Source organism: Lepidochelys kempii, chromosome 27 (genome assembly GCF_965140265.1).
Source record: "Lepidochelys kempii isolate rLepKem1 chromosome 27, rLepKem1.hap2, whole genome shotgun sequence".
Classification (NCBI taxonomy): domain Eukaryota; kingdom Metazoa; phylum Chordata; order Testudines; family Cheloniidae; genus Lepidochelys; species Lepidochelys kempii.
In genome coordinates this window covers 17832288-17858274 of record NC_133282.1, presented here as the reverse complement: position 1 = coordinate 17858274, position 25987 = coordinate 17832288, and the positions used below count along the sequence as shown (strand labels likewise).

Below are 25987 nucleotides of genomic sequence, written 5' to 3'. Positions count from 1 at the left end.
TACAGCAATAGAAGCAATGAAGAACAATAGTAGGTAATTGAGAAGGCACTGCAGCAAGAGATCGGTGCGCTCGCGCAGGCCAAAGTGGTGGGAGGGAAAGGAACCTGCTTAATTTGCTCTGAATCAGTTGTTTCACCGGAACGGTGAAAGAATCACAATTTAAATTTCTTTCCTCCCTTTTCATTTCCGTCAATTATTCTTTGGCTGTAACAAATTGGACTCGGTTAGAATTTATAAATTAAAAAGAGCCGGGAACAGAGGCTGAACTGATCGGGGGATTGTTTTCTCTTCTTTCATGAAACATTCCTTCCCCTCCACAAAGGAAAAAAAAGAAGGGGGGAGGGGTGATGAGGAGGGGAGAGAGCCTGCCTCAGGGTGTAAAGGAGACAGAATTAGGATTTGACAGTTACCTCCTCCTTCCTGACTCTGCCCCAGGTCAGGATTAACCATGCGTCTTTCCTCTGTTGAGAAGCTAGTTACCCGCCACAAAGTTGCATTCCTCTGAGGAGACAAGTCAGATCTTTGCTCCAGTGGTTTGTGTGAATTCAGGGAATGAAGGCTGTCCAGGATGAAATCCCAGAGAACTCCTGGTCACCTTGAAAGGTCACCAGGCCACCTTGAAAACACAGGAACTCCAAGCCCTTCCCAGGTGCAGGGGGGTGGGGGGGATTGATTTTAGGGATGCATTTCTCAAAGCCAATTTCCAACTAATTAGCTGGTGGTTGAAATGGCCGTGGTTACAAATTAAGATGTGCAATCAAAAAGTGGCATTCTCAGTGCTTTATTCTGCACTTTGAGAGAGGAAACTCCTACATCTAGAGAGATTTGAGCTGATTTTTGCTTTTTTGTCATCATTTTTTGGCTATATTATTCCTAAATATGATTTGCTCTATAATGCTCCTCCCTAGCTGCAGGGGCAGCAAAGGCAGCGAATTGCCTTGCAATAGCCCGTAAGGTGTTGTGAGGCTGGGAATAAGATAGAAGTGGGAGGAAGTGCAGGGGAGGACATGATCTGATTCAACAAAAACTTCCCTTGTTGCTGGGCTGCACCGCAAGGACTGTACATCCTGGCTCCAGCTCAGTGAACGATGAAGTGCTAGGACAGGCGAATATGATTCAGTCCTCTAGCAATGTCCGGGTTTGGGTGGGAGGAGGAGGGGTTCAGAAGGCCCCTCTGGCATTCTGCGAAGCATCATGAGATCACAGCCGAGTCAGGACAGGAGTTGCTTGAAAAGTCTGGGCATTTCAGTAAATAGAAGAACTCCCCAGTCCCTCCTCCTCCTTCCCGCTGGCCCATGCTTTGGCGACCCTTGGAGGAGATGGCTGAGTGGGTCGGAGCTTGGGAGAGCTGACTCTCAACGGGACATTTCTCGTCCTGCTGCCTGCACAGGCCCTGGGCTTTGGCGCAGAGCAGTACTGCCAGGAGGCAGGTTAATCACATACACAGTGACTGGGATGCTCCGAAACAGCCTGGGAGCTGCGGTCGCGGGTGGCGGACTCTGTGGGTCTGGTGCTAGGGAGGCAACGAGCTAACCAGGCCGCTTGCCCAGTAACCTCTCTCCGAGGAGCTTATCTGGTTCCCGTCACCATAGGATCTGAGCCTCTCTACTGTCTTTGTCCTGCTGACAGGGAGTGGCGGTAATTCCTCATCTGTAAAATGGGGCTGAGACCTAGCGCAAGTGACTGGCCCAGGGCCACACCCAGAGTCTGGTGGAGCAGGGAACTCACCCTGGGTCTCCCCAGTCTCAGACCACAGCCCTAACCACTGCTCTGCCCTTCCTCCGCCAGGCGCCAGCAGCTCCTCCCTTGTAACAGCTGGCACGGGCTTGTTGTGTCGGCAGAATGAAAAGGGCTTTGACTCCAGCAAAGGGCTCCCGCCGCGCTGCGCGTCTGGGCACTGTGTGCGCAATAGCTGCCAGCATTTTTACCCCCAAAAGACACCGCGTTGGGTGCTGTCTCCCGCGTGGGTGGGGACTCCCTTCACAAGCCAGCTGCCTGCCCGCCTCCTCCCACCCTTCCTAACACGCCACGACTGGGTTCCGAGGGCTGCCAGGACCGAGCGACCCAGCCGAGGAAGTTCCAAAGTGGGCGGTGGCATTTGGGGCTCCTGCCGGTCTCGAGCATGTCCCGGGGGGCTTTCCCTGGCTCAGATTTGATTTTGGAACACAGCCTTCCTGTCGCCAGCTGCGGGGTGGCTTGGTAGAAATCCTCCAAGCTGGGCACTCTGGAGCCACTGGCAGCCATGCTCACGCCTTCCCCTCTTCCCAGAGAGCCGCTGGCGCAAAATGTAAACTAGCTCCCGCAGAAGAGCACGTGGATCTCTGCGCCACTCGTTATCCCTCATTCGTGCCCAGACAACAGAGGCATCTTGTGCCCGATCCCAACAGAGAGACATGTCGGCCACAGTTGGCGATGTTATGCCGTGAGGCGGTGTTATGTATTACTTTGCTTGCCGCGTGCTCGTGTCACAAGGGTTTGGGTGCGTAGGACCATAGACGCCGCCAGTCTGGATCAGGCCCCAGCACCATCTGCTCCAGCATCCTGCCTCTGACAGTGGCCAGTACCAGGCAGTTCAGTCGAAGGAGGCAGTTGTGGGATAATCTGCCCTCCAGGGGGGGTCTTGCCCTGGTCTCTAATACATATTGGCTGAAGCCCTGTAGCACGAGGTCTCATATCCCTTTCAAAAATGTTGTTGTAATTAATGGTAAGAACTGTGGATGTTTTTATTATCCATATAAATGCCCAGTACCTTTCAGAATCTTTTTGAGTTCTTGGACTCAACAACTTCCTGTGGTACTGAGTTCTGCAGCCCATGCTGGGCGAAGTTGTGTTTCCTTCTATCGATTTTTCATCTCTCACCATTTAATTTTGCTGGGTGTCCCATTCTCATGTTACAGTTCAGGGGGAACCGAAAGTCCCAATCTCCCTTAGTATCTCCACCCCTCTGAATACACCCCATGGTCCCACTCCAGTTATTTACCCAATAAACTTGGCTCATCAGCACGTGGGATTTTCTGACCCTTTGTCTCCCCGCAGTGGAACAGAGGTGGAAGCCCAGCTGGTAACAAGGCATTTATGATTATTTATTATTTATTATTATTCCCATAGCACCTAGGAGCCCCAGTCCTGGATCAGGACCCCATCGTGCCAGGCGCTGTACCCCTAGTCTGTAGGAACCCTGTGGGCTTAAGAGAGGGGTGGGAGGGCAGTACAGCTTTCCCAGCACTACAGAGCCGCCTTTCTGATGCCCCCGTGTTTGTTCCATCTGTTAACGGAGGTGGCTAAGTACAGACCATCAGAGACCCTGACCCAAAACAACCAGCTGCCAGATAAAATATGCAGGCAGAGCACATCATTAAATTCAGCGCCGCCGGAGCCTACAGGGCCAGCCCTTGAGAGACCACCAGGGGCCTGCCAGCTCTTCTCTCCCGCTCCCCAGTGCGGCTTGACCCAGGCCTCTTGGCCAGGGGCAGAGGAAGCAGAGAATCCGTGTCAACGCAGCCTGTGTTTGAGGCTGAGCGCTCTTTGCATCAGCTTGACAGAACAGAGCCAGGCGGCCCCGTGGCCATACTGGGCTGCTCCTGCAATTCTGGGTCACTGGCTCTGCCCTTTGGAAAAACCCCTGCAAGGGAAACGAGTGGGGACTGCACATGGGTTTGGGGAGAGACGAACACTGCTCCGCTCAGCAGACCTTCCCCTGGGTTGTGATCCCCACGTGGGGCCTCTTCTTGCTGTGGTTTGGGGGTGCGGGGAGGCTCTGTCGTGCTGGGGTGTCGGGGAATCAAGAATTCTGATTGGGCTGCGGCGGGGTGCAGAGGATGCGTTCCAGCTGGGGACTGGAGCGTGTAATGTCCGCTGAGGAGGGGCTCTCTACTCCATGCGTGTCACGTCGGGTTATGTCGATCGCAGGGCGCCTCCGACCCAGAAAGGAAAGAAGGGTGACAGCAAAGAAAAAGAGAGAGGGTTTAACTCATTCAGGAAATAAAGGGAAACATGACTTCCATTAACGGCTTCAGAAAGAGGCACCTTTCTGGCATCGCCGCCTCCGAGTCTTCAAAAGCCAGGAGACTTTGTAAAAAAATAATACTTTGTTTGGGGTTCTTCCTTTTGCCATCTGGATTTTGAACCTTTCGGTCACACTCAGATCACGTTTGCGGGAGGGTGTTTTTCCCTCTGCAACGACAAGGGCTAGAAAGTAGAACTGGTTGGGAGTTTTCTGACACCTGTTGTTTGTTTGTTTGTTTGTTTGTTTGTTTGTTTTTTAAATCGGGGCGGGGGGTTTGAAAACGTCCCATTTTGACACTTTGTAAAAATCAAAACGTTTCATGCCACAAAGACTTTCTGTACAGACATTTGCCATGTTCTGTTCGAATTTTTTAAAAATAAAAAGGTTGAAATCCAAACAAAACAGTTCAGATTTATTGAAATAAAATATTGTGATTGGCGTAAGATGGAGAAAAAAAATTCAGATTTTGTGAAAAATTTTGAGATTTGGACTTTTTGTCCCAATTCAGGATAGGAAAAAATGTTGAAACCTCAAAATTTTTTGTAGGGCAGGAAATTTGTCACAAGATATCATGACTCCAGGAGCTGGGGCTTTTAGAGAGACACCAGATATTGTGAAACTTGTGAGATCTAGCAACCCTGGGTGACAATCTGGCCCCATTTGGAATCAATGGCCAAACTCTCATTGACTTCAGCAGGGCCAGAATTTCACTCCTTGCATTTGTTTCACAGTAAATCTATGTGCTAGAGATGGCATCTTCCTATCTCCGCCATAAGATCCCTTCTAGGGTATAACCGTGTCCCAGGATGGGTAGTGTAAACGCCGGTCATTGTCTCTGTGCCGTTTCTGAGAACGCTGTTCCGCGAGATTCAGGTCATTCTCACTGTGAACTGGGAAGAATCCCTCTGTGCTATCTGTAACCTTGAGCCTGTGTGGACAGCTGAGAGGGCTTCTGGGCTCGAGTCCTGCCTGGAGCTACAGAGCAGGTAGGCCAGCAGGTATTTCTCGGTGATGGGAGCGATTTACCAAAGAACCAGCTCCTCTAAACCGTATCGCACGAAGGGAGCAGGAGGAGGCTGACGGGAGGAAGCATTCGCTGCCAAGAGGGGGTTCTGCAGGCTGAGAGGATGGCAGTGCCATGTGCATGTCTGCGTCCCTCCTCTGAATTGTGAAAGGCTGGGAATTCCTAGGGACAGGGAACATTTCCGATATGGAAAAACACAGGATTTGTTATTAAAACTGTCTATCACCAGAGCTTGGGGAGGAGCAGTTTACTCTGCAAACTATCCAACATCCAAACACCCTCCAATTAGGGTAAAAGGATGCTTTGGCCAAGAGCTGTTTAGAAACCCTGTCAGCTTGAAGCGATCTGTACGTGGCAGGTCCGTCCTATGAAAAGATGGCTCCTACTTGTCCCCGCACGCCTCTTTATTTCCCCTTTCTCCTTTCCAACCAGCAGCAGGGGGGGATGTCCTGTGGATAAGGCACTGGACTGGGGATGCCACAGACTCCCTGTGTGACCTTGGGGCAGTCACTTAGTCTCTCTCTGCCTCAATTCCTCAGCTGTAAAATGGGGATGGTACTTCCCTACATTAGCGGAGTGCTGGATGGATAAATACATCCCAGGTTATGTAGTTCTTGGATACTAGGGGAACAGGAGCCAGGGCATTTCTTTAGCTCTTCCAAAGCATCCAGTGCCCCTTTAACTACCAAGGTAAGTGGCCAGATTTTCAAAAGAGCCCAGCACCCAACATGCCTGCTGAAAGTCTGGCCCCAGAGATGGGGGCTGAGCCCTTGGAAATCAGGTTGCTCAGCACCTCTTGGAAGTGTTCAGGACCTTCTGACTCAGGCCCCGGAGGAGCAGTGCCCTTGGTTCCTGATCAGACATGGAAGGAAATGCCGTAGTAAACCATGTTTATTGTGCTGAATCTTAACTTGGCTCCTGTGCCCCAAATGCCCTTGCCTTCCTGGTGAGGGCTAATTGGGAACCTCTCTGAGCAACTCATGTTCCTGCTCTGTAGAGCATGTGACGGTGCTGAAACCCAATCGGTGATAACAAGGGGGAGCAGCCGGAGGCCTAGCTAGAAACACAAATCTCCCACGGCCAATTCGCTAGCTAATCTCAGGGCTTCCCTTTTAGCAGTTGTGGTCTCCGAATGGAGACAAGTTTAAATTACAGGTGCACTTCTGAGAAGGCTGCTAAGAATCCTGCTGCTGTCCCAAGGAGACCTGCGGCCCATCTGTTGTTAGAATGATTTATGACATGTAGAGTGCCCAGAAATGTGGCAGGCATGTTACAGAATGGAGAGACGAAGGTCCCTGCCCCAAACAGCTCACAGTGAGGTAGGAGATGTAACGTGACAAGAAGGGGCATGGGAAGGAACACGGAGAGGTTGCAGCAAGAAGATCGCATCGAAATTCAGTTTAAGCGCATACACCCCTTGGTGAGTCGACCGGATGTTAATGGTTTGGGGTGTTGCTGCTGGGGTCATTCTGGAGTGCGTGAGTCTTGCTGAGGGGTTGGGATGTTGACTGGGGGCTGCTGGGTAAACAAAAAGGTCCGGAGTTGTCCCAGGGTTTTGGAGGGGATAGAAGTTCTCCTGCGTCGGGGCACGAGCCCATATCTCTCTATTGATGGCCAGGAAGAAATTTCCCCTGAGAGCGAGTTACCCTGTAACGGCAGGGTTTCTTGCACCTTCCTCTGAAGTAGCGCTGGGCCTAGATGGACCCTATAGCAATTGCTATGTGCTGTTTGCCCACCAATTCTGCATGTTTTCAGTAGGGTCTCCCCTAAGATCTGGTACCCTATTAGCCACCACTTCCCTCCCACCCTCCAGTGGAATGCACAGTAGCCTGCAGGACTGAATGTGGCTAATATCATTTTCCAGATCCCAGGGAAAATGTAAGCAGTTCCCACTTCCTGGCTAGACCAGGCTGCTCCATCCCTGGCAGTGGGTCCTAGTGGAAGGAGGTTCAGTGCAAGGACAGGGAGAGCGGAGATGAATCTTTCCTGCTGTCTGTTGGAAACTGGGTTAGCCTTTTGCGCTTCCGGACGCCTCTATTTCCCGGTAGGGTCCTCTGGACATTTCTGTTCATTAGCCCTGGAGCCAAATGATCTTTCAAGTTCTAATGTGGGCTCCTGTGAGACTGGAGGAGGAGAGCGCTTGGTGCAGCGAAAGTGATTCAAAAGACCAAGTCCTCTCTCTCACTTGCCTGAGCGCATCTTCCAAGCCCCCGTCTTTGGTTTCATCTCAGGGCCCGGTAGTGCGAGGCGGGAGCTAAGGTATCCGGGCGAGAACATTCTGGGACAAGGCGTCTCTTGCCAGCCTGTCTCAGATCTTTAAAAAACCCTCAGAGAGAGGAATTCGCTCTCCAGGCTGGCAGCCTTCCCCTCCCCGTTCCAAGGGCTAGCTTCCGCCAGATACAATACAGCTCCTAATCCAGCACATTCCACCCAAGTCCCTGCCCCACCTCCCTTCATCTAATTCTGGCTCCACACCAGGAACAGGTGAAGCAGGAGGCGAGAGCCACGTCTCTGCACCCCACAGGGGCTGGACAAGATGGGGCCGGGCAGCGGGGAGGTAAAAGCAGGTACATGCAGGCTCCTCTCCTGAAGGGTAAGCCCTGGGGGTGTGTGTGTGGGGGGGTGTAAATCCCTCCAGCTGTTAACGTTCCAGAGCGGTCAGGCGTCCTCACACGGGAGCGGGTCCCCCTCCAACCATCCAGGCAGGAGAAGAGAACGTTCCGGGTCCTTTGCCCTCGGGGGCAGGCCTGTGCCACACCGCACCCCGCCATTCCCCTATGCCCAGTGCCCTCCCGCTCCGAGACTGCCCCCCCACGCACCGCTCACCACGACTGTCCAGTGCCCTGCACACCACCGCCACTACCCACAGTCATCATGTTTTACCTGTCCGGGTGTCGGCACGCTGGTCTAGCTCTCCTTAGTGCAGACGCAGTCGTATCGGTATATTATGATTATTATTTACTTACCACGTGTATCACAGCAGCACCTAGCAGCCCCAATGGACCAGGACCCCCTGTGCAGAGCTATACACCCTCTGCCCCGCCCAAGAAACCCTATTCCTTGCCCCAAAGAGCTTACAGCCTCGGTAGGAGCTTTACACCAGTATAGCTAAACCTAAATGGGAAGGAGAATAATATCTCCTGGTAAAAGGCACGTTTAGGCTGGTGTAACTGCATCCGCACCAGCATCGTGCCTGTTATAACGATTTTGGTAACAAACCACCTCCCCTACCCCACTTAGCTGTAGTGGGACAAAAACTGTCTGTGGGCCAAGCCTAAACCTCTCTCCTTCAGAGCCGTGAAGCTGGGAGAAACATAAATGAGTGAAGTTTACAAATTATAGGCAGTGCTGGCAGCATCAATAGTTAAGGTTGGCAGTAGTTAAGGTTGCCTAACGGTTTCCATGATAAGCCCCTGTTTTGTGTTGCCTCTAATGTGATGGAAGATTTTTGATGTCTCCTGAAATTACGTTGCAGAATTTTTCATCCCAAGAGGGGATACTCTTGAGCTATTGCTCTATCGAGAGCGTCTCCAGCAAGAGAGATGTGGCAGACCTGCCCATGATACAGTGTGATCTTATGGTATTATAGAGCCATAGGACTGACTTAATTGTTTAAAGGGGGAGTCAAGCTGGGAGAGGTAATATCTTCTCTGCACCAACTTCTGTTGGTGAGAGAGACAAGCTTCCACGCTTGCACAGAGCACTTCTTCAGGTCTCAAGGGGCAGTGTCGTTTTCAAAATTGTGCATGGTAGTTTTTTGCTCACCGACAGACAGACCCTTACCACATTAAAACTTCCTTTTGACCCACCATTGTTTGTACCACAAAACCAGACTAGTCTGTTTCATTTTGACTTGTGAGTCAGTATCTATAATAGTTGGGGGGGAAATAGGCTAGTTTCAATCATCAGCTGATCCATTTCTGTTATCTGGCATCAGCTGGGGCTGGCCTCAGTGAGAGCCAGGATACTGGACCTAAGGGATTTTGGGTCTGCTCCAGGCTGGCCATTCCTTGTTCCACTTTCCACTTTCCATGTCCCATGTTTCCCTTTTGGGTTCAGGTTGCCAACAGCGATGCCATGTTTGGATTGCAAACGCTGCAGGAGGATGTATGGTCTGGTCTTGTTTTGTTTTGTTGGGTGTTTGTTTTTTAAAATAAACGTCCATCCTTTGGAATTTACAAATGAACAGTTAATGGAAACCTTTGGATTGCTTTCTTCTGCTGAGGTTTTTCTGACGCATCCAGCACTGTAGCTCCAGCCTCATACAAAAATCGGGGAGGGGGAGGGAGAGGGGGAAATGAGACCTGCCTGCGTTGAGGTTAAAAGCCGTTTCCTTTAGGTGAGATTTGTTTTCGGCTGGGGAAGGGGGCAGGAGTCTGTTTTTGAAGGCGTATAGACGATGCAGGGATGGGTAGTTCTGTAAAGCAGAGGAGCCCAGGGTTCGATTCCTACCTCTGCCGCAGGCTCCCTGTGGGACCATGGTCGCCAAGCTCGGAGCTGGGTTTCTCCAAAGAGCTCATTGCCCAGCTAGACACCCCGGGGGAGCCGCTTCGTTTATGACTGCTTTATACAGGAGCTGACCGCCTCTCCAAGGGGCCCATGGCGTCTCTGGGGACCCTCCCTTTGTCTGTCTTGTAAACTCCTCAGGCCTGGCGCTGCCTCTTACCATGTGCAGCAGCTGGCATACTCTCAGCTGGGCTGTCTGGGTGCTCTCACGTTGCACATCATTAATCCAAATAGCAGCTCACAGTGTGGGCGATGCCTCAGCCTGAAAGGGGTTTTTTTTTGGAAGGAGGTCAGGCCTGTGGCTTGGGGGGGAAATAAATCACCTGGGGAGAGACAGGCCCCTCCAGTAAATCCCCCCTCCCACCAGCCCCCCCTTTCCCCATCCAGCCCTGGCCACCGCTAGTGGCCACTGCAGCTGCTGGCAGCTGAGAGCATCTGAGCAGGCAGAGAGTCCACAGAGCAAGATGGCTGCTCCCATGTCCCAGTGAGTGTGTGCAGGGCTGCAGGGCTTTGTCTCCACACATCCCTGCCTCTCCCGGGGCACCGCTTCCTTGGGGCAGGGGGGGCTGGGCTTGGCAGCAGCCTGCAGGGTTCTGCCCCTGATGCCTTGGGAAGTCGCTGGCTTGGGGCGGTGGGGGGCGTAATTTTTGGTTTACAAGTGGTGGGGGGCTGGTTTGATTGTTATTTTCTCTATTTAAAAAAAAAAATCCGGGAGGTTTGCAAGCCCGCCCCCCCCCCATCCCAAATCCTATGGCAGCTTTTCAATGGTACGTATCTGGGGGGCTGGCTATGCAGGGGGGTGGCTGTGGGGGAGGATGTTGCTCTTCTCTAAGCAGTTATCCAAACCTGGTCAGAGATCAGGAGCCAGGTGGGTATGTCAGCGGTGTGTTTGTAATCTGGCCTTTGGCTGGGGTCTTTGAGGCGTGGATGTCAGGAGAGGGGCTTATTGTCTTCAAAATACATCTGCCCAAACCTCTCTCCAGCCAGGCGAAATGGGGGGGATGCCCCAGAGGGGATGGGAAAGAATTTGGTCACTTTCCCCCCCAGACACACACACCAGCCTCATCTGAGAAGGAAACATGGCTTTTGATTATCTGCCTAGTTCACAGCTGTAAGGGGAGTGAGCAGACCTGGAGTTCGCCCACACCAGCTGCTCCGGATCCAGGAAATGCAGGACGAGCTGCTGCTTTTCACTGCACCTTGCCCACCCCTCGCTTTCTCCGAGCGCTTTCACTTTAGCAAGGAAATGGTTGGATGCATTTTTACCCATGTTTTAGCCCAGGTCCCCCCCCACCGTCCCCCAGCTCTGTGCATTGGAGAGGCAAATTCTTCGGCTGATCCTTGCCTTTGGGATGGGCAGTCCTGAACATATTTTTGACTCTTTTTTAGGCTAGTCCTTTTTAAAAAAAAAAACAAAACAACCTGCTTGATGCTCTTTGTAGAGGGTGAGAGGCTGTGAAGTCAGTTTGTTTGTTTTGGAGTTTGGGAGAGAGCAGAGAAAATGGAAGGTTTTATTGTGATCCGTGATTATTGTGTGTATTACGGTAGCACAGAATTCTCGAGATCCTCAGGACTGTAGCAGCTCAGGTCCCTCTGTGTAGGGAGATACCTGGGGCTGGAGGTTCTAGTGTTGGGGGCTCAGCTGCCCCCATTCTTCTTATGTCACTTGTTCCCCCACGGAAGCTCTGCTGAGTGCTCCCAGGGAGGCTATGGAAGCGGGTCGATGCATTCGCACCCCCTGTGAGTTCAGAGAGCTAGTCATGGCCCATGCTACCATCCCAGGGAAGGCGCAGGTGGGGGTGGACGCTGGGGCAGACTAGCGGGGGGAATGGATGGGACCCAGTGCTCTGGGAGCTAAGCGAGTTTGAGGGACCCTGAGCCATCTCACGTGCTCTGAAGAGGATCAGGGTCTTTGGGGTGGAGAGACTTACCATGACTGCCCGAGTGTTAGTACGGTGAGCAGTGACGTTCCCTGTTGGGTAAGCGGCGGTTAGGGGGAGCGTGGGCTGTTGTGGGGACTGTGAGCGGGGCTGTGTCCTAGGACCCAAGACCTTCTCTTGCTGGGCTACCGGCCCCCACTCTGCTGGGTCTTTCCTCCCCTGCATCCCGTGCAAAAGCTGTGTCCCACTCAGGGAAGAGGAGTTACCTGGCACAGCACCTGGGGGATGGTTGGGAGCGGCTGCTTCTCAAGGAGAGTCTTGGTGAGGCCGCCAGGCAGCTGGAGACAGGAGACCTGGTGGAGCTTCCCCAGGCGCTGTCTGACTGGCAGTGGCCGAGGAGACATTTAGCAAGAAGCTTTTGGCTTTGACCCTTAGACAGGCAGGGCCATCATGGCCTCCCAGGAGGGGACATTTCTCTCTCCTTCCCAGGGGAGCTGAGGGTGAGGCTCTTGGGCTTAAGCTGGGCAGGAAGGCTGCAAGCTTTGCAAAAGAGCCTCTCGCTTTTGGAACCTTTTTCCTGGGTGCTCGCAGCTGCACCAGGCAGAGGAGGGGACAGGAGCTGCCCCAAGGAACCCTCAGTCTTGGAAGAAAACAGAATGGCTACATTAGATTTAAAAGGAAATCAACCTTCATGCTTCAAGGCACGAATACCCTGCAGTGGGGAGGAAACCTCCCCTCTGGGCAGGTGGGCCCAGTATCGGGTTTCTCTTTCCTTCCTCGGAAGCATCTGATGCTGACTGCTGTCAGAGACAGGCTCTTGGACTAGATGGACTCTCGTATGCTCCAGTCTGGCAGATCCTTTGCTCCTGCTTTAGCACCTGCTCCAAAGCTCAGTGAAGTCCGTGGAAAGGCTCCTGGCTTTCGTGGGCTTCGGATCAGGCCCTGAGAGGGGACAGTTCCACGTGCCAAATGCATCTAGGTGCAAGACAGGTAAATATTGTTCCTGGTACAGTTGGTGGGTGGGCAATTGCAGGAGGCATGTGCTTGTGTGGGAGGGTTTTGAACAGGGAAGAGTACCAAGGGTTAGGAGCTTTCTCCCCAGCATGAGGGGCTGTTAAGTAGCAGAGTCCAAATTCTGCTCTGCCTCCTGCCCAGAACATCCACACAGGCTTCCAGGTGGCCTTGAGGCCAGCATGGGTAAAGATGGGGCAGAACATGACAGATCAGGTCCCTTGGCCTGCCGGAGTAGAACAGCGTGAAAGTTTCCTTTGGGTTGAATGTTTTTGGCCGGCTGGAATGGCCACGTGTTGAGACCTGGGTCTCACCCATAGCATAGGTGGACTAACGGTGCTTAGCAGGTGCATGGCTCTTCACAGACATCCTCCCATACCCCAAAGGGAGGCAGGGAAGTACCATTCTCACCATGCTACAGATAGGGGAAACTGAGGCAGGTTTGCTAAGTGAGGTGAGGTCACAATGGGGAGGAAGTGACATTGCCAACATTGGAACCCAGGAACTCCTGACTCCCGGTCCGGTGCTCATCCCACTTGCCCACACCTCTGTTCACCCCTTCCCTGTCCGCGCAGGTTCTGCTGTAGCTAAGTCCGTTCCGAGTGTCCGTGCGGCTGGGTGACAACTCACCTTTGCTGGGGGATGCCCTGCGCCTCTCTGGCATGCTCAGCTGTGGCTGTCTTCCAGTGTACTTCCCCCCCCTCGGCTGGGCTGAACTGGTTACATGTGCTCGGAGAGCAGAGACCAGTGGAGTGTTACAAAGAACAGATTTGATGAACAGGGTGATTACGGGGGGAAATTTAGAGTACTCGGAGCCTTGGCACAATTGGCTGCCATCGGGAAATGCTTCTGTGCCAGAAGCCCCTAGGAACCGTGGCAATTCGAGGGCGAGTCTGTGGGCAAGTCACAGCCCTTTGTGTTTCAGACAGGAAATGGTTGAAGAAATATACTGACATGGGAAAAGACTTGCTAGTTCGGTGTTGGCTTAGGATTTCAGAGGTCCGGTGGGCGGGAGTGCGAAGAACCCATAAACCAAGGGGAGGCTGCAGTGCCCGGCCTAGTGTCTCCTGGAGCAGCATTCTCACTGGAGCCAAGGAGAAACCGAAACCCGCACAGCATCGAGTGGGGCTTGGAAGGGGATGGGGGGGCCGCACAGTCCATAGCAGAGGCCAGCGTGCATGATTGTGGCACAGATGCTATGTTCCATCCAGTAGGAAGTGGAGCTTTGGGGCACGCCCTCTCTCTGCTGCTGGAGACTCTCCCCTGCTTTCCTCTCCTGTGGGCTCAGGTTTGGAGGCAGGGCTTGCCGGTTTGATGAAAATGTTAATTATAGTAACGTCAGTTCCCTTCTCTCCTTCGTTCCCCCCATGCCCTTTTCCCCTGTAGTGCCCCATGCTGCTTCCTTTCTCATTGTAATGAAGTAAAGTCAGCACCCAGTGAGGGGTGTTAATGGGTGGGATAACCTGCCTTTTGGGAAATCCTAGGAGCAGATTCACCCGCTAGCCACAAGGCGTCCTTTGCAAGGGTGTCAGTGGGAAATGAGGACTGTAGACCATTGCATAGAAGACTTTCCTTGTCACACTTGTACTTCCTTATCCCTTTCTTGAGCTGTCTGTAAAATCCCAGCACTGCAGAAGCGAGCCGCGTCTGGGCCATCCACAGAGGTGGGAACTAAATGCATTTGCTAGGGCTTCGGAGTTGCCTTTGACTTGCTCGCATGTCATAACCTAGGCCCATCGCCCAGAACTGTGAACAGCTGTAACGCTCGTCACTGCCGTGCATGTGGTGGGAAGCCTCCAAAGGCGCTGGGGCAGGGTGTGCCCAGTAGGGACGGGAGAATGCCGAGGGGGGGCTGATGCAAAGGGGATAAAGGGAGGAGCAGCTGGATTGTTTGGGCTTCCAGACATGCTTTGTTCAAGGGCCCGTTTTCATGGCAATGAGAACCAGCCATTGGGCTGCATTATCTCATGACCTGGTGGGAGGGGGGCATTACATGAACTTCCTACTGCTGGGTGAGGCTCCACGGTTAATAGCAACACTGGGGGCACCCACATGGGCCAGCCCATGGAGTTTTAACCCCTGGGTTACCTAACCTGGCTCAGAGGGGTGTAGACAATTTGCTGGAACCTTTCCATGTGCTCACGCTCTTGCCATTATTACCCTGAGCTGCTGGTGATGGCAGCCAAGGGAACAGATGGGGTGGAGGAGGCTAGCAGAGATGAAGCCCTGGTAGCCTGCACCTTGCCCTCGCAAAGCATGCTCTGGGCCAGGGTATGACCCCTCGCCTCGCCACCTCTGGATGGTGAAGGGGAGGGTCTGTTGGCCAGGGAGGACAGAAGCGTAAAGGAATCTCTCTGAGTGGTCGGCCTGTCCAATGGCGGCTGACACTCAGTTGGGCGCTCTCTGCGGTCGTTTAGTGCCGCCGTAACCCGGCGTTAAAGACAAGAATAAGTAATGAGCGAAGACAAAGGTTTGCCAGCGCCCTAATCCCTCTCCCCTTGTCTCTTTCATCTCCAGTCGAACCAGGAAAGTGGTACTAGACCTTCCTTACTAAATTAAATGTAGAGGCTGCTCCTCCAAGGGAAAATTCAGTTCATCCATAGTGTTTGATTTCCCAACCACAGCAGTATGGTGCCTCCAGGGAAAAAGCCAGCCGGGGAAACTTCCAATTCCAACAAAAAGTGCAAGCGCTATTTCAATGAGCACTGGAAGGAGGAATTTACGTGGCTGGAGTTTGACTATGAAAGGAAACTCATGTTTTGCATAGAGTGTCGCCAGGCACTGGTGAAGAATAAACATGGCAAAGCGGAGAATGCCTTTACCGTGGGCACGGATAACTTCCAGCGCCATGCCTTGCTGCGGCACGTCACCTCTGGAGCTCACCGCCAGGCGCTGGCGGTTAACAGAGAGCAGCTGGCTTTTGAAGCTCGCGTCCATAACCACCAAGAGCTGCGCTCCGTCATCAAGGTGGACGTGAACCCCGCCAAGATCGCTGTCCTCACCACCGTGTACTGGATGGCTAAGGAGGAGATCCCAGACGAGAAGTGCTCCTCCCTGCTTGAGTTCCAGAAGTTCAATCTCTGCCAGGCGTTGCTGACCTCGGAGCACAATGACTGTTACCACCCCAGCAGCGTCAAAGAGATGCAGGTGTGTGTCTGAGCCGGGCACTGTTCGGTTGTGTTTTCTGTCCTTGTGCTTGATCGCAATGGCTTTGGGCTGCCCCCCTGCTGGCGACATGCCCACCAGTAAAGACACCTTAATGCCCCCAGTTCAGCAAAGGCCTGACACCCATCTCCAGCAAAGCACCTGGGACCCAGTTTGGGAAAAGCATCCCTGTACACAAAAGCTCTTTGCCTGTCCTTTACCTAATCAGTGGGACAGGAGCATGTACTTAAAGTTTTTAAAGCATTCCGGAATCAGAGCCATAAGCACATGCTCCAGTCCCACTGGACGTGTCCCTAAGTGCTTTGCTGAACCAGGGCCTAAGAGCCACCTTTTAACAGGGAGCCTCCTGTCTTAAAAAACTACTTGAAGGTGTCCACCATGTAGGTTCTGGTATAATTTTATGGACCGTTAATCATGATGCCTGGCACTCTTACTGTGCTCTATGTTCTCCTAGTGCTCTGCCGGCGTTACTTAATCAGTCCTCACCAAACTCACTGGGAAGTGGGTAAGTAGTAGTGTGGCCCCATTCTACAAGTGGGGAATCTGAGGCACTGGCAAGTTAATGCAACTGCACAAGGCCACTCAGCTGTTCAGGGCCTGCAAAAGGCCTCGGCTTATTTGGTGCACAGGTCTTGTTCGCTGGCCTCTTGCAAACGGGTGAATTCCCCCTTGGGGAATAGTGGCAGAGTCGGGACAAGAACCTATGAGTTGCTTGGGGTCACCTGTTGGCTCAGTCCATTAAGCCATGTGGCCTCTTGGTCTACACTAAACCTTCACATAAAACCACTTGCAACTGGCGATCCTTCCTTGGTGTTCCTTTGGTGTGGAGGCTCAAGACAAGTTTCTCAGTATTAAAAATTGATGCAACATCTTGTTGGTGTCGACAGCTAATTAGGCAACGAGGGCATTCCTAGGAGTTCGTAGAAAGTGATAGAGTCCATCAAAGACTGGCCTTTGTCAATAAACAGGGAGTTTTGCATTCGTTCACATGCGTTTAGTGTACATGGGCAGCCAGTGGACTTTAGAAGGAAGTGCAAAGAATCCATTTTTAAAATCGGAGACATTTTTTTTCCTCCCTCCTGTTTGAATGTGCCAGATTTCACAGTAAATTAATGATGAATATTTTAATGATAAAAACCTCAAGAGATCAATTAGCATACCAGAGCACCGTGGGGGGTTTTTGTCCTTTTTTTACCCTAAACTGGGTGATCAGGAAGATCAAGTTGAAGGCAAAGAGTTCAGAGAGGATTTTCTTAATTTTACAAATGTTTCATGCCTGTTAAAATCAAATTAATTTGTAGTGAATTTTGGCTGTTTGCCAGTCATTTAGCTAAATAAAGAACCCTATTTTACTGCAGCTAAACTAACCCACTAATTAGATTTCTCAGCCTCTAATGGTACTTGCAGCATTTGGGGGGAAAAAAGGATGTTTTTTTTCAAATCAGTGGTATTTTAATGAAAAGGGTCAAATAGAATTAAGGAGAAAAAGACAACATGAAGTTTCATGGCTTCTTCAGCATGTGATTTGTTTTTAAAGCATGAGAGTAACTGATGAAATTATAACAAAATAAAAAAGCAGGTCTTAGGTATGTTAATTATACTCTAACGAGGATGAGATTCAGGAGTCACTATGTAGGGTAAGGGGGGAGATTCAGGAATGCATTCCTATTTGGGATCCCACCTAAGCAGGTGCTTAATGTTAAGCATGTGTTTATGGCTGATTGAAATCAATGGGACTTAAGCACAAGCCTAAAGTAAAGTATTTGCTCAGGTGCTTTCCTGAACAGGAGTGTTAGCCTGAGTTTTCAAATACCATTTTATCAAAACGAGCAGCAAGTTCCCTTATTTAAAAAAAGGAAACCAATTTGGAACAGAGACTTCAATTTCCTGTATGTTTGTTCAGCAGCAAGCACAAAGCGGCCCTGCCTAGTTGAATCCTGTGGGCACTCTCACGGTATAGATATTAATGAATAATACTGCCGTATTTTATAGTAATTGGCAAGAACAGCGCTGTATCAGTGCAGCGGATCTTGGGTCTGATTTACCTCTCTGACGCTGGCATGAAAGGAGAACAAGGCCTAAAGAGACAGTAGAGTAGGATACAGTCGCTTTTATTTTTTTTAAATAAAGGTTGCCTGGATAATTGTCCTCGTAGTTTCCATGTAAAAGATTCTGCTCGATGCTGCTCTGTCACCCCAGTGTAAAAATCCGGAGGGAGTCCTGTGGAGTTACTTCAAATTTAGGCCTCAGTTCAGGAAAGCTCATCTATTCAGGGGGGGAGTTTAAGCATGTGCTTCTCTTTGAGCATGTGTTTCAGAGTAAAATTTTCAAATGTGCCTAAGTCTCACTGACTTCCATCGACTCCTAAGTGACCTAGGAACCAAAAGGTAACATTCTGAAAGCATCTAAGTCCCATTTCCAAAAGTGATCTAGGCACTTAGGAGCCTAAGTCTCACTGAAAGTCAGTGGGGTTTAGGCCCCTAAATCACTTAAGCCACAATTTTAAAGCAATTTAGGCACCTAGCTCCCTTTAAACATCTGGATCTTGGAGCAACATTTTTTAAAAAGTGCCCAAGTACCATTGATTTTCATTGACTCCTAAGCCACTTCTGTGCTTTTGAAAATGGGATTTAGGCTAAGTCATTTGGGTACATTTTGAAAATTTGACCACAAGTCTCATGGAAAGTCAATGGGACTTAAAGTTAAGCCCGTGTTGAAATGCTGTCCTGAGTCAGGGCTCTACACTGGGTTAAGTGAGATCAGAGTCAGGACACCTTGCAGCTTTTAGGGGTATTTTTAAGCATGGTTCGAAATTCATTTTAATTTCTTTTTTCCCCCTGCCCACCCCGATGCTGCTTCGTTAACTGGCTCAGGCAGCGATCGTTAAAGTCCTTCACAATGAGGACAGGCACAAGATGAAAGCCTCGCCATTCGTTGGGCTGGTGGTGGACGAGATGGTCGACATTTTGGAGCACAGGAACCTGGTCATGTTTACAACCACCATCTCCCCGTGCGACGGGCAGACCTCCATCACATTCCTGGGCAGCTTTGAGCTGCCAGCTGGGGAGGCCTACACTGTGGCGGACAAAGCGGTCGAGGTGATGCACTCTTTTGGCGTTCCCACCATGAAGATCACGTGGCTCAGCTCTGAAAGCTCTTTCCTGATGGCCGATAGGCTGAATGGGGTGGGGACCAAGCTGAAGTCCATCTGTCCTCTTCTCACTGAGATGCACTGCATGTCCCACAGGAGCTCCCTGCTGCCAGCTGAGAGTGTTGTAAATATCGAGTATGTCCGTAAATACGAGACCACGGTGGATGCTGTCTACCGACTCTACTCCAACTTCAAAGGGGAGAGCAACAGCCTCCAGGAGCTGCAGAGTGTCCTGGATCTATGCGAGATAGACCTGGAGGGCCCCAAGACCATCCACTGGACTTCCATCTTCCCAGCTGTGGAGGCAATTGACTCCTCATGGCCTACGTTGGTGCTTCTTCTGGAGAGTGAGTCGCAGAGGTCCCCCGTGGCGTTTGGCCTCTGCGAAGAGCTCAAGAAGTTCCAGTTCGTGGCTTTCACAAAGATCCTCCTGGATGTCCTCCCCGTCTTCCAGAAGCTGAGTCGGTTCCCCCAGATTGAGGACTTCGATCTCTCCATCCTGAAGCCCATCGTCTCTGCCACCGCCACCACCCTGCAAGCCCAGAAGACCACAAGCGGCCAGAATTTCCAGGAGTTCCTCAACGAGATAAATGAGCATCCTCGAGAGGACCAGGAAGATGAGAGCCGTTTCTACTACAAGGGGGTGGAGCTTGCCAGCTGCTCCAAGTTGCACCTGAAGAACTTTGAGCACTTGAAGGAGACCTACCTCGAGAGCGTGCGGGGCAACTTGCTGGATAGGTTCCCTAGCCACGTTCTTGAGGCTGTCAACTCCTTCTCCGCCATCTTTAACCCCAAGTGCTACCCCCAGTCTTTGGATGATATCGGCAGCTATGGCATCACCGAACTGAACTTCCTCTTGCAGGCTTATTCCCGGGTGGTGGTGAGTGAAAGGGCACTGAACGATTTCCCTCTTTTCAAACGGATAGTGTTCAGCCTCAGCCAGTTATCCTTCAAGGACCTGTGCATCAAGCTGGTTTACAGCCATTCCGAAATGCACGAGCTCTTCCCGGACTTTGCTGTCCTGGCTGCCATTGCTCTGGTCTTGCCTCTTGGCTCGGTGCTCTATGAGAAGATCAACCGGGGCCGGGAACTCATGAAACGCAGCCAGTGGCGCTATGCGAAGGACTCCAGCCTGTCCAACTTCATGAAAATCGCTATAGATGGGCCCACCATTAACGAGTTTGACTTTGCGTTAGCCATCGAGTATTACGAAAGTCTGAGAGAATCCGATTTCATCATGGCACAGGTTAAATAAGATGAAAACCAAGCCACCTTTTGGGGTGATCAACTGTGAAAATACGAAATATTTTTGACTCCAAGATGAAGTTACCCTGCTGATAGGGTGTGAGGCCTTACATTTAAGCAAGAATATCTAAGGGTTGAGTTTTGTTTTGTTCTCATTATTACGATTTTCCCTTCGCTTTACCACTCTCATCTCTTCCATCATTTCCGATCAGCCAGCCACACAAACGCGCTACAGAATCTAGGGCTAAGTGTGGAATGTTGCAAGAGTATTCTGTTCAGCGCCGGGAACTTTTGAGCAAGTCCTATTGTGAAGCAGGACAAGGGAGCTTTTTCTTAAATTCATTTCGGTCCTGCTATCTCAAAAGAAATTTGATTGAATTAGCTGAAATGTTTAATATCCATTTTTCCTGCTGGTTTTAGCCACACTATTAAATTTCAAATTGTGTTTAGATTCACTTTATCTTTCCTTCAAAAAAAAAATCTCATATCTTGAGCTCAAACATAATGTTGCTTACGCACACCGTTCCTGGCAGCTTTCTCTTGATGTTCTGTTCTGCAAAAAATATCCAATTTTTTCTCTTTGGAGCCTAGAGAATGAACACTGAAGAGACAGCATATCTTTCTGGGTCCGTCACACATCTCATCATGCCTAGCAGTGTCTTGTTAAAATTCCTTGCACTGAGCACAAAATATTTTTAGTGTTGGAATCAGCTCATGATCCTTACAAATTCAAGTAATTTGGAGAGTGATTTTGTAATCACCAAGGAAATAGAAACTTTTAAATGAATCCTTGTGTATATATGTTTGTGTGTGTATATATATATATATATATAAATTTATATAAATATAGATATATATTAAATAAATATATCTTCACTTTCCTAGTGTTAAAGTACAAAGATATCTAAAAGGACTTTGGTTTTTTGTTTTTTTTTTTTGGTGCAACGACAGAATAAATTATATACAAGGGTCCAAAAAAGTAATAAACAGTGAATTCCTGGTCTTTTCAGAACAGTGCATTGTCCCTAACCTTTCCGTTGTAGTCTAAGCCTTCTGCAATCTTACAACCAAAGAAAAGGTCCTTTAACATCTACCTTATGGACAAACTTGAGTTTTGTTTCTATTGATTTTTTTTTTTAAACGTTCCCTCGCCTTGGAGCGAGTGACATTGGGACAGTCAAGTGTAAGATGGCTCCTCTGTTAGTATGGGGTCGGTACACAAGTTTTTAACCTTTGTAACCATGTCCGGATAGAGTCTATGTTGCATGGCATGTGTCCTCTTTGTTAATTACATGGGCTTATGTTTGTTTTTACCTTATTTGCGGTGTTTTTCTTAGTTTGGGGGAGGGAAGGGGGAGAAGACCCTTATTACTGGTTTTAATTTGCAATAAAGTCAAAACATTCATCTAAAGTATCACGTCATTTTAATGCTTGTGCACCCTGACAGCTGTGCTCGTTTAGCAAAGGGTTTGGGCATTATTAGCTGTACTAGGAGGTCAGAAATCCCCCAAGTCTCCAGGTTCCCATGCTGAGCAGCACCGTCCCTGTTACCACCAGGCAGAACCAAGCCTCATTTCATGCATCAGGGCACGTTTTCCCACTAAGGATCCAGAGCCCAGTGAAGACGGTGGGAGTCTATCCACTGACTTCAGTAGACTTTGGATCAAGCCTGAATTCCCAGTGTTAGTGGGTGACGCCTGATGCTTCCCCAGTGTCGTTCCTGGGGGTCCAGACCTGACATTGTCCCCAGGAGCGTCTCTCCATTGCCACCCCCTGTACTTGTGTTTAGTGGGGTGTTTCTCCTCCAGGAGTTTGGGGGCTGGAGGTGTAGCTCCAGGTACATCTACACTGCGGGTGCTGCAGAGGGACAGCCACGGTGCTGCAGCTTCGTCACTCTAGCGTAGACACTTGCTAACGCGACGGAAGGGGGATTTCCATTGCTGTGGTCAGGCCACCCCCTCGAGAGGTTGCTGGGTCCGTCGACCCAGCTGCGTCTACAGTGGGGCTTCGCCACACTTTGCCACACAGGGTGCAAAATTTTTCACACCCCTGAGTGATGTAAGTTGTAGGTGTAGACCAGGCCGAAGAATCCAGCTCTCGCCACTGCATTAGGCCAAATTCAGTCCGAGAGCGAATGAGTGTAACTGCGCTGACTGCAATAGACTTGCACCACTTTGTACGTAGCCCCATTTGCTCCTCGGTGCCCACTGTGCAGTAATAAATCAGCGACCCGGTCTTGCTGAGATGCTGATGATCTGTGTCAGGGATCAGCACTACACTGGGTTATGCACCGTTCTCCCTTACAATGAAAGCAAGCCTTTAAATCTGCTTCTGTTGCCGTGCTGTCCATCCCACGCACCGCACAAACAAGGGGACTTCAAAACGGCCAATCTGAAAGTCACCTGACTTACCTGAAGAAGAGCTCTGTGTGAGCTTGAAATCTCATGTCTCTCACCAACAGAAGTTGGTGCAATAAAATATATCGCCTCCCCCCACCCCATCTCACTAAATTCCCTGGGACCAAAAGCAGCTGCTACAATGCTCCATGCTTGTAAAGTAAATCCAGCAAGTAAAACCCTTCAGACCGCACTCTCCTTTTCATGTTTTGCTTCGTTATTATGTGTATTCCAGCAGCACCAAGAGGCCTCTGCTGAAATCAGGGATGCATTGTGCTAGTCAGTGAACAGACGTTTAGGAAAAGAAAGTCCCTGCCCTGAAGAGTTTGTAACTAAAACGAAGACACAGGCTGGGTGACAAGAAATGTAGTGATGTTGAGAGACACAATTCATCTTGCAGTCTCCTTAGACTTACGACTTTTGGCTACAGAAATAAGTTGTTTCCACCATAATAAATATTCTTGGGTTCTAACCAGGTTTGAATTTACAGTCACAATCCTTGGGTTACTCCAGATGGTGACAATGGTTCGGTGTAATGCTTTCACTCCAGAGTCCTTCACTGCCTTACATATGGTCTGACTCATCAGGGATGCGCTATATGCCGATGGAGCAGGGCAGTTCATTGCCATCCCTGTCTGTCTTTTTCTGCTCCTATATTTATACCCCACTGATCACCACACTACAGTATCTGAATGCCTTAAATATTATCCTCACCTGACAGATGGGGAAACTGAGGCCCAGCAAGATGTAGTGACTGGCTCAAGGCCACAGAGTCTGTGGCAAAGCCAGTGGCTGAACCCAGATTTCTTGAGTCCCAGTTCAGTGTCTTAACCACAAAACCACCCTTCCCTTCCCTTCCCTTCATCTCTCTCTTAGAGTAAATGAAGCAAACACTTCAAGGTGCCATCAGTGATTATTATAACAAGTACAGCTGTGGGGCCTGTGTAGTTCCAATTATTATCCCTAAAGCTGGCACAGTTCTGCCCCTTGACTTCTGCCTCTCTCCCTAGGTATTTCTCCAGCAAGCTGGTAAAGGCATTTCCTAGGGAAGCGTTTGCTCTTCTGAGAATGTATGGCCTGGTATTCCATCTGTCACTATCCGCCTCTTCTCAGAGCGGGGAACCTTCAGGATAGCTCGTGAACACACGAGCTAAAGGAGAGTAGGGGGCCTTGGTGAACTTTATTGCATATATGTGGAAGCGAGGTTTGCGTTTAACAGATTGAAAATCAGGGGCTCGCTCTGCCGGTGGAGCGAAACGTGACAAAAAACAATGCCATCTGAGAGCTGGAAAGTGTTTTGAGGTTCACTGTGTACCCCACTTCCTGGATTCCGGCCACCCGCCTGCTCTGGTGGAACATGCACCATCAATTGGTCTCTGTATCTTCTGAAAAGGTTATTCTGAAAAGTGACTCTGCAGAAGTGATGGCTCCAGATCAGAACTGAACAGCTTAGAGGCAAAAAGACCACGATTGGGTCCCTAACTTACCTCTGCCTATTCTTCAAACTCACCCAAGGATCCGACAGTCTGTTTGCGTCCTGTGGGAGTCACAGGTCGTGGCCAGCGAGAAAGACGCTGCTGGCTCATATTCTTCCTCCGTTATACCCACACAACCCACTGAGTCCACATTCTGGTTGCAGAGTCATCACTAAGGGTGACATGTGACCTGCCTGCTCTTCATTATTGATGACGATGCATGAAAAAGGAATTTCCTAAGTTGACTTCAGCTCTCAATGTGGAATTTGCAGATGTGGCAGCTGGGTGGGTGGGAAGGGAAGTCTCTTACTTCTAAACTCATTGGATTTTATATGAGTGGCAAGACGCAATAAAACACCAGGGTAATTGTCAGAGCAGAAGAGCATGTTCTTGGGTTGCGTAGATGCATGGAAAGCCATTTGTCTGGAATAATGAAACCAAGGATTTCAATCTTCAGTGCATGTTGAAAGGGGTGATTGAGTTAGCCATGTCCCCAGCCCTGTTCTTTGTTATAGCTGTTAATATCAACTAGATTGCAGCTGTATTTTGGTGGATAGAGCTGCGGGATCATAAGTGATTTTGCACTGAATGTTCAGATCTTGGCATGAGCTCATCTCACTGACCAGACTTTGCTACCATTTGTTTTCTCTCTAAAATGCGTAGGTGAGGGAAGAGAGCAGCTGTTACTCGGTCTTTAAGGAGTGGAGAAGGGGGAGTCATATGGAGTATTAGCAGAATAGAATTTACTCCAAGTATCAGCCACAGATGTGGGGAGAGGGGTTGTTCCACATGGCTTCGGAATGGATACCCAGTGCCCCATCATTGCAGGGAAGATCTCTGCTTTGAGAAACCGGCGCATCTTTTGGTCCCAATCCTGCAGTGAGCTGGGCAGTGAAGTTAGTGGCAGGATATGGGCCTTCTGGTGGGCCTCCACCGGAGCCAACCCCGTTGCCTGTGATGGTGGTGGAATGTTGGAATATTGGCCCCAAACAGCTGTTGTGTAGGGGAGTGTGACTTCGCTGAGCTGGGCACAGCCCCAGCCTGCGGACCCCAGCTCTGAGGAGGAATCTGTGACTTGTCAGGAACCCCCAGGAAGTTGCAATCTGCTGACTGTTGCTAAAAATGCAGTGGGTTGCACTGTTGATCATCTGGGCCAAACCCTGAGAAGCTCAGCGCCCTTTCAGGTGCTCAGGTCCTTTCACAGCACAATGGCAGCCATGCGCCGTCTCATGCTTTGACCCCCCAGCCTGTGGGGAGTGGGGACAGAAAACCATTCCCAAAGGTCTGATTAAAGTAGTTGAAGTGACATTCAGTTCAAGCTACTAGAGGGCAGAGATTTTAAATCCTGGGGTAGAGAATTGGAGAGACAACAGACATCGTTGGGAGCGTCTAGAGAACGAGAGAACCGGATTGTTTCCGTGTAAATAAACTGCTGCTGTCCCCACATGCCGTGGGTAGAGGCTGTGCCAACTGTTGCTCATGGCAGCAGTGGGTCCATGAAAATGTGTCCTCGAAATTCTGAGACGAGTAAGCCCCCCGGATTGACGCTCATGCGGTAGGGCGCAGGTCTTAGCGAGTCACGAGTGCACGGGCAGGATGGTCCGCAGGGCGGCTGCTACACTGATCTGTTGGAAAAGGAGCATGGGGGGAAATAACGTGCAGGAACGAATGTGGTCTGCGGGAAAAGTGCTGGCCAGAGAGCTCCAGGACCTGGAGCCTTTCCTGATTGTGCTGCGTGGCCAGCAGCAGCATGTGCTTCCTGCACGCTGGCCCCGAGTGAGCCAAGTCACTCCGTTTGAGAATGGTCGGGAAGGTGGCTTTGAATAACCAGCAAGTTTCAGAAAACGTTTGAATTGCTCCCAGGCTGATTCCCAAGCGGGCGGAGGGTAATTACCCATTGGAACAACTTCCCGAGGGACGTGGGCAATCCTCCGTTGCTCGGAGTCCATAAGTCAAATCTGGAGTCCTTTCCGACACCCGGGCGGGAGGGCGAAGAGCCGTGATGCAATGGGGACAGGAATTCCTGGGGCAGGGCTCTGGCCTGCGCTATGCACAAAGTCAGACGAGGTGATCACAGTGGTCCCTTCCAGCCGTCAGGTCTGTGGATCTGTGCGAGTGCAGGCCCCCC

The 25987-nt window shown here is 50.5% G+C and overlaps 1 protein-coding gene across 18 annotated transcripts in view; it reads left to right on the top strand.

The window, feature by feature from the left end:
* Positions 1-25987, top strand: part of LOC140904058 (zinc finger protein 385C-like) — a 194697-nt gene that overhangs the window by 124367 nt on the left and 44343 nt on the right. For 2 of the 18 annotated variants that reach the window (XM_073326275.1, XM_073326276.1), the window contains exons 2-3: positions 14945-15574; positions 18466-21467. The exons of 10 other annotated variants lie outside the window; for them this stretch is intronic. In XM_073326275.1, coding sequence (XP_073182376.1) covers positions 15056-15574; positions 18466-19998 — 2052 coding nt within the window. In that variant the 5' untranslated portion in view covers positions 14945-15055 and the 3' untranslated portion in view covers positions 19999-21467. Of the gene's footprint in view, positions 1-9963; positions 10021-10203; positions 10304-10373; positions 12407-14944; positions 15575-18465; positions 21468-25987 lie in introns of those variants that run through there. 6 more of the 18 variants (XM_073326282.1, XM_073326280.1, XM_073326273.1 and 3 more) reach the window with 5 other exon arrangements.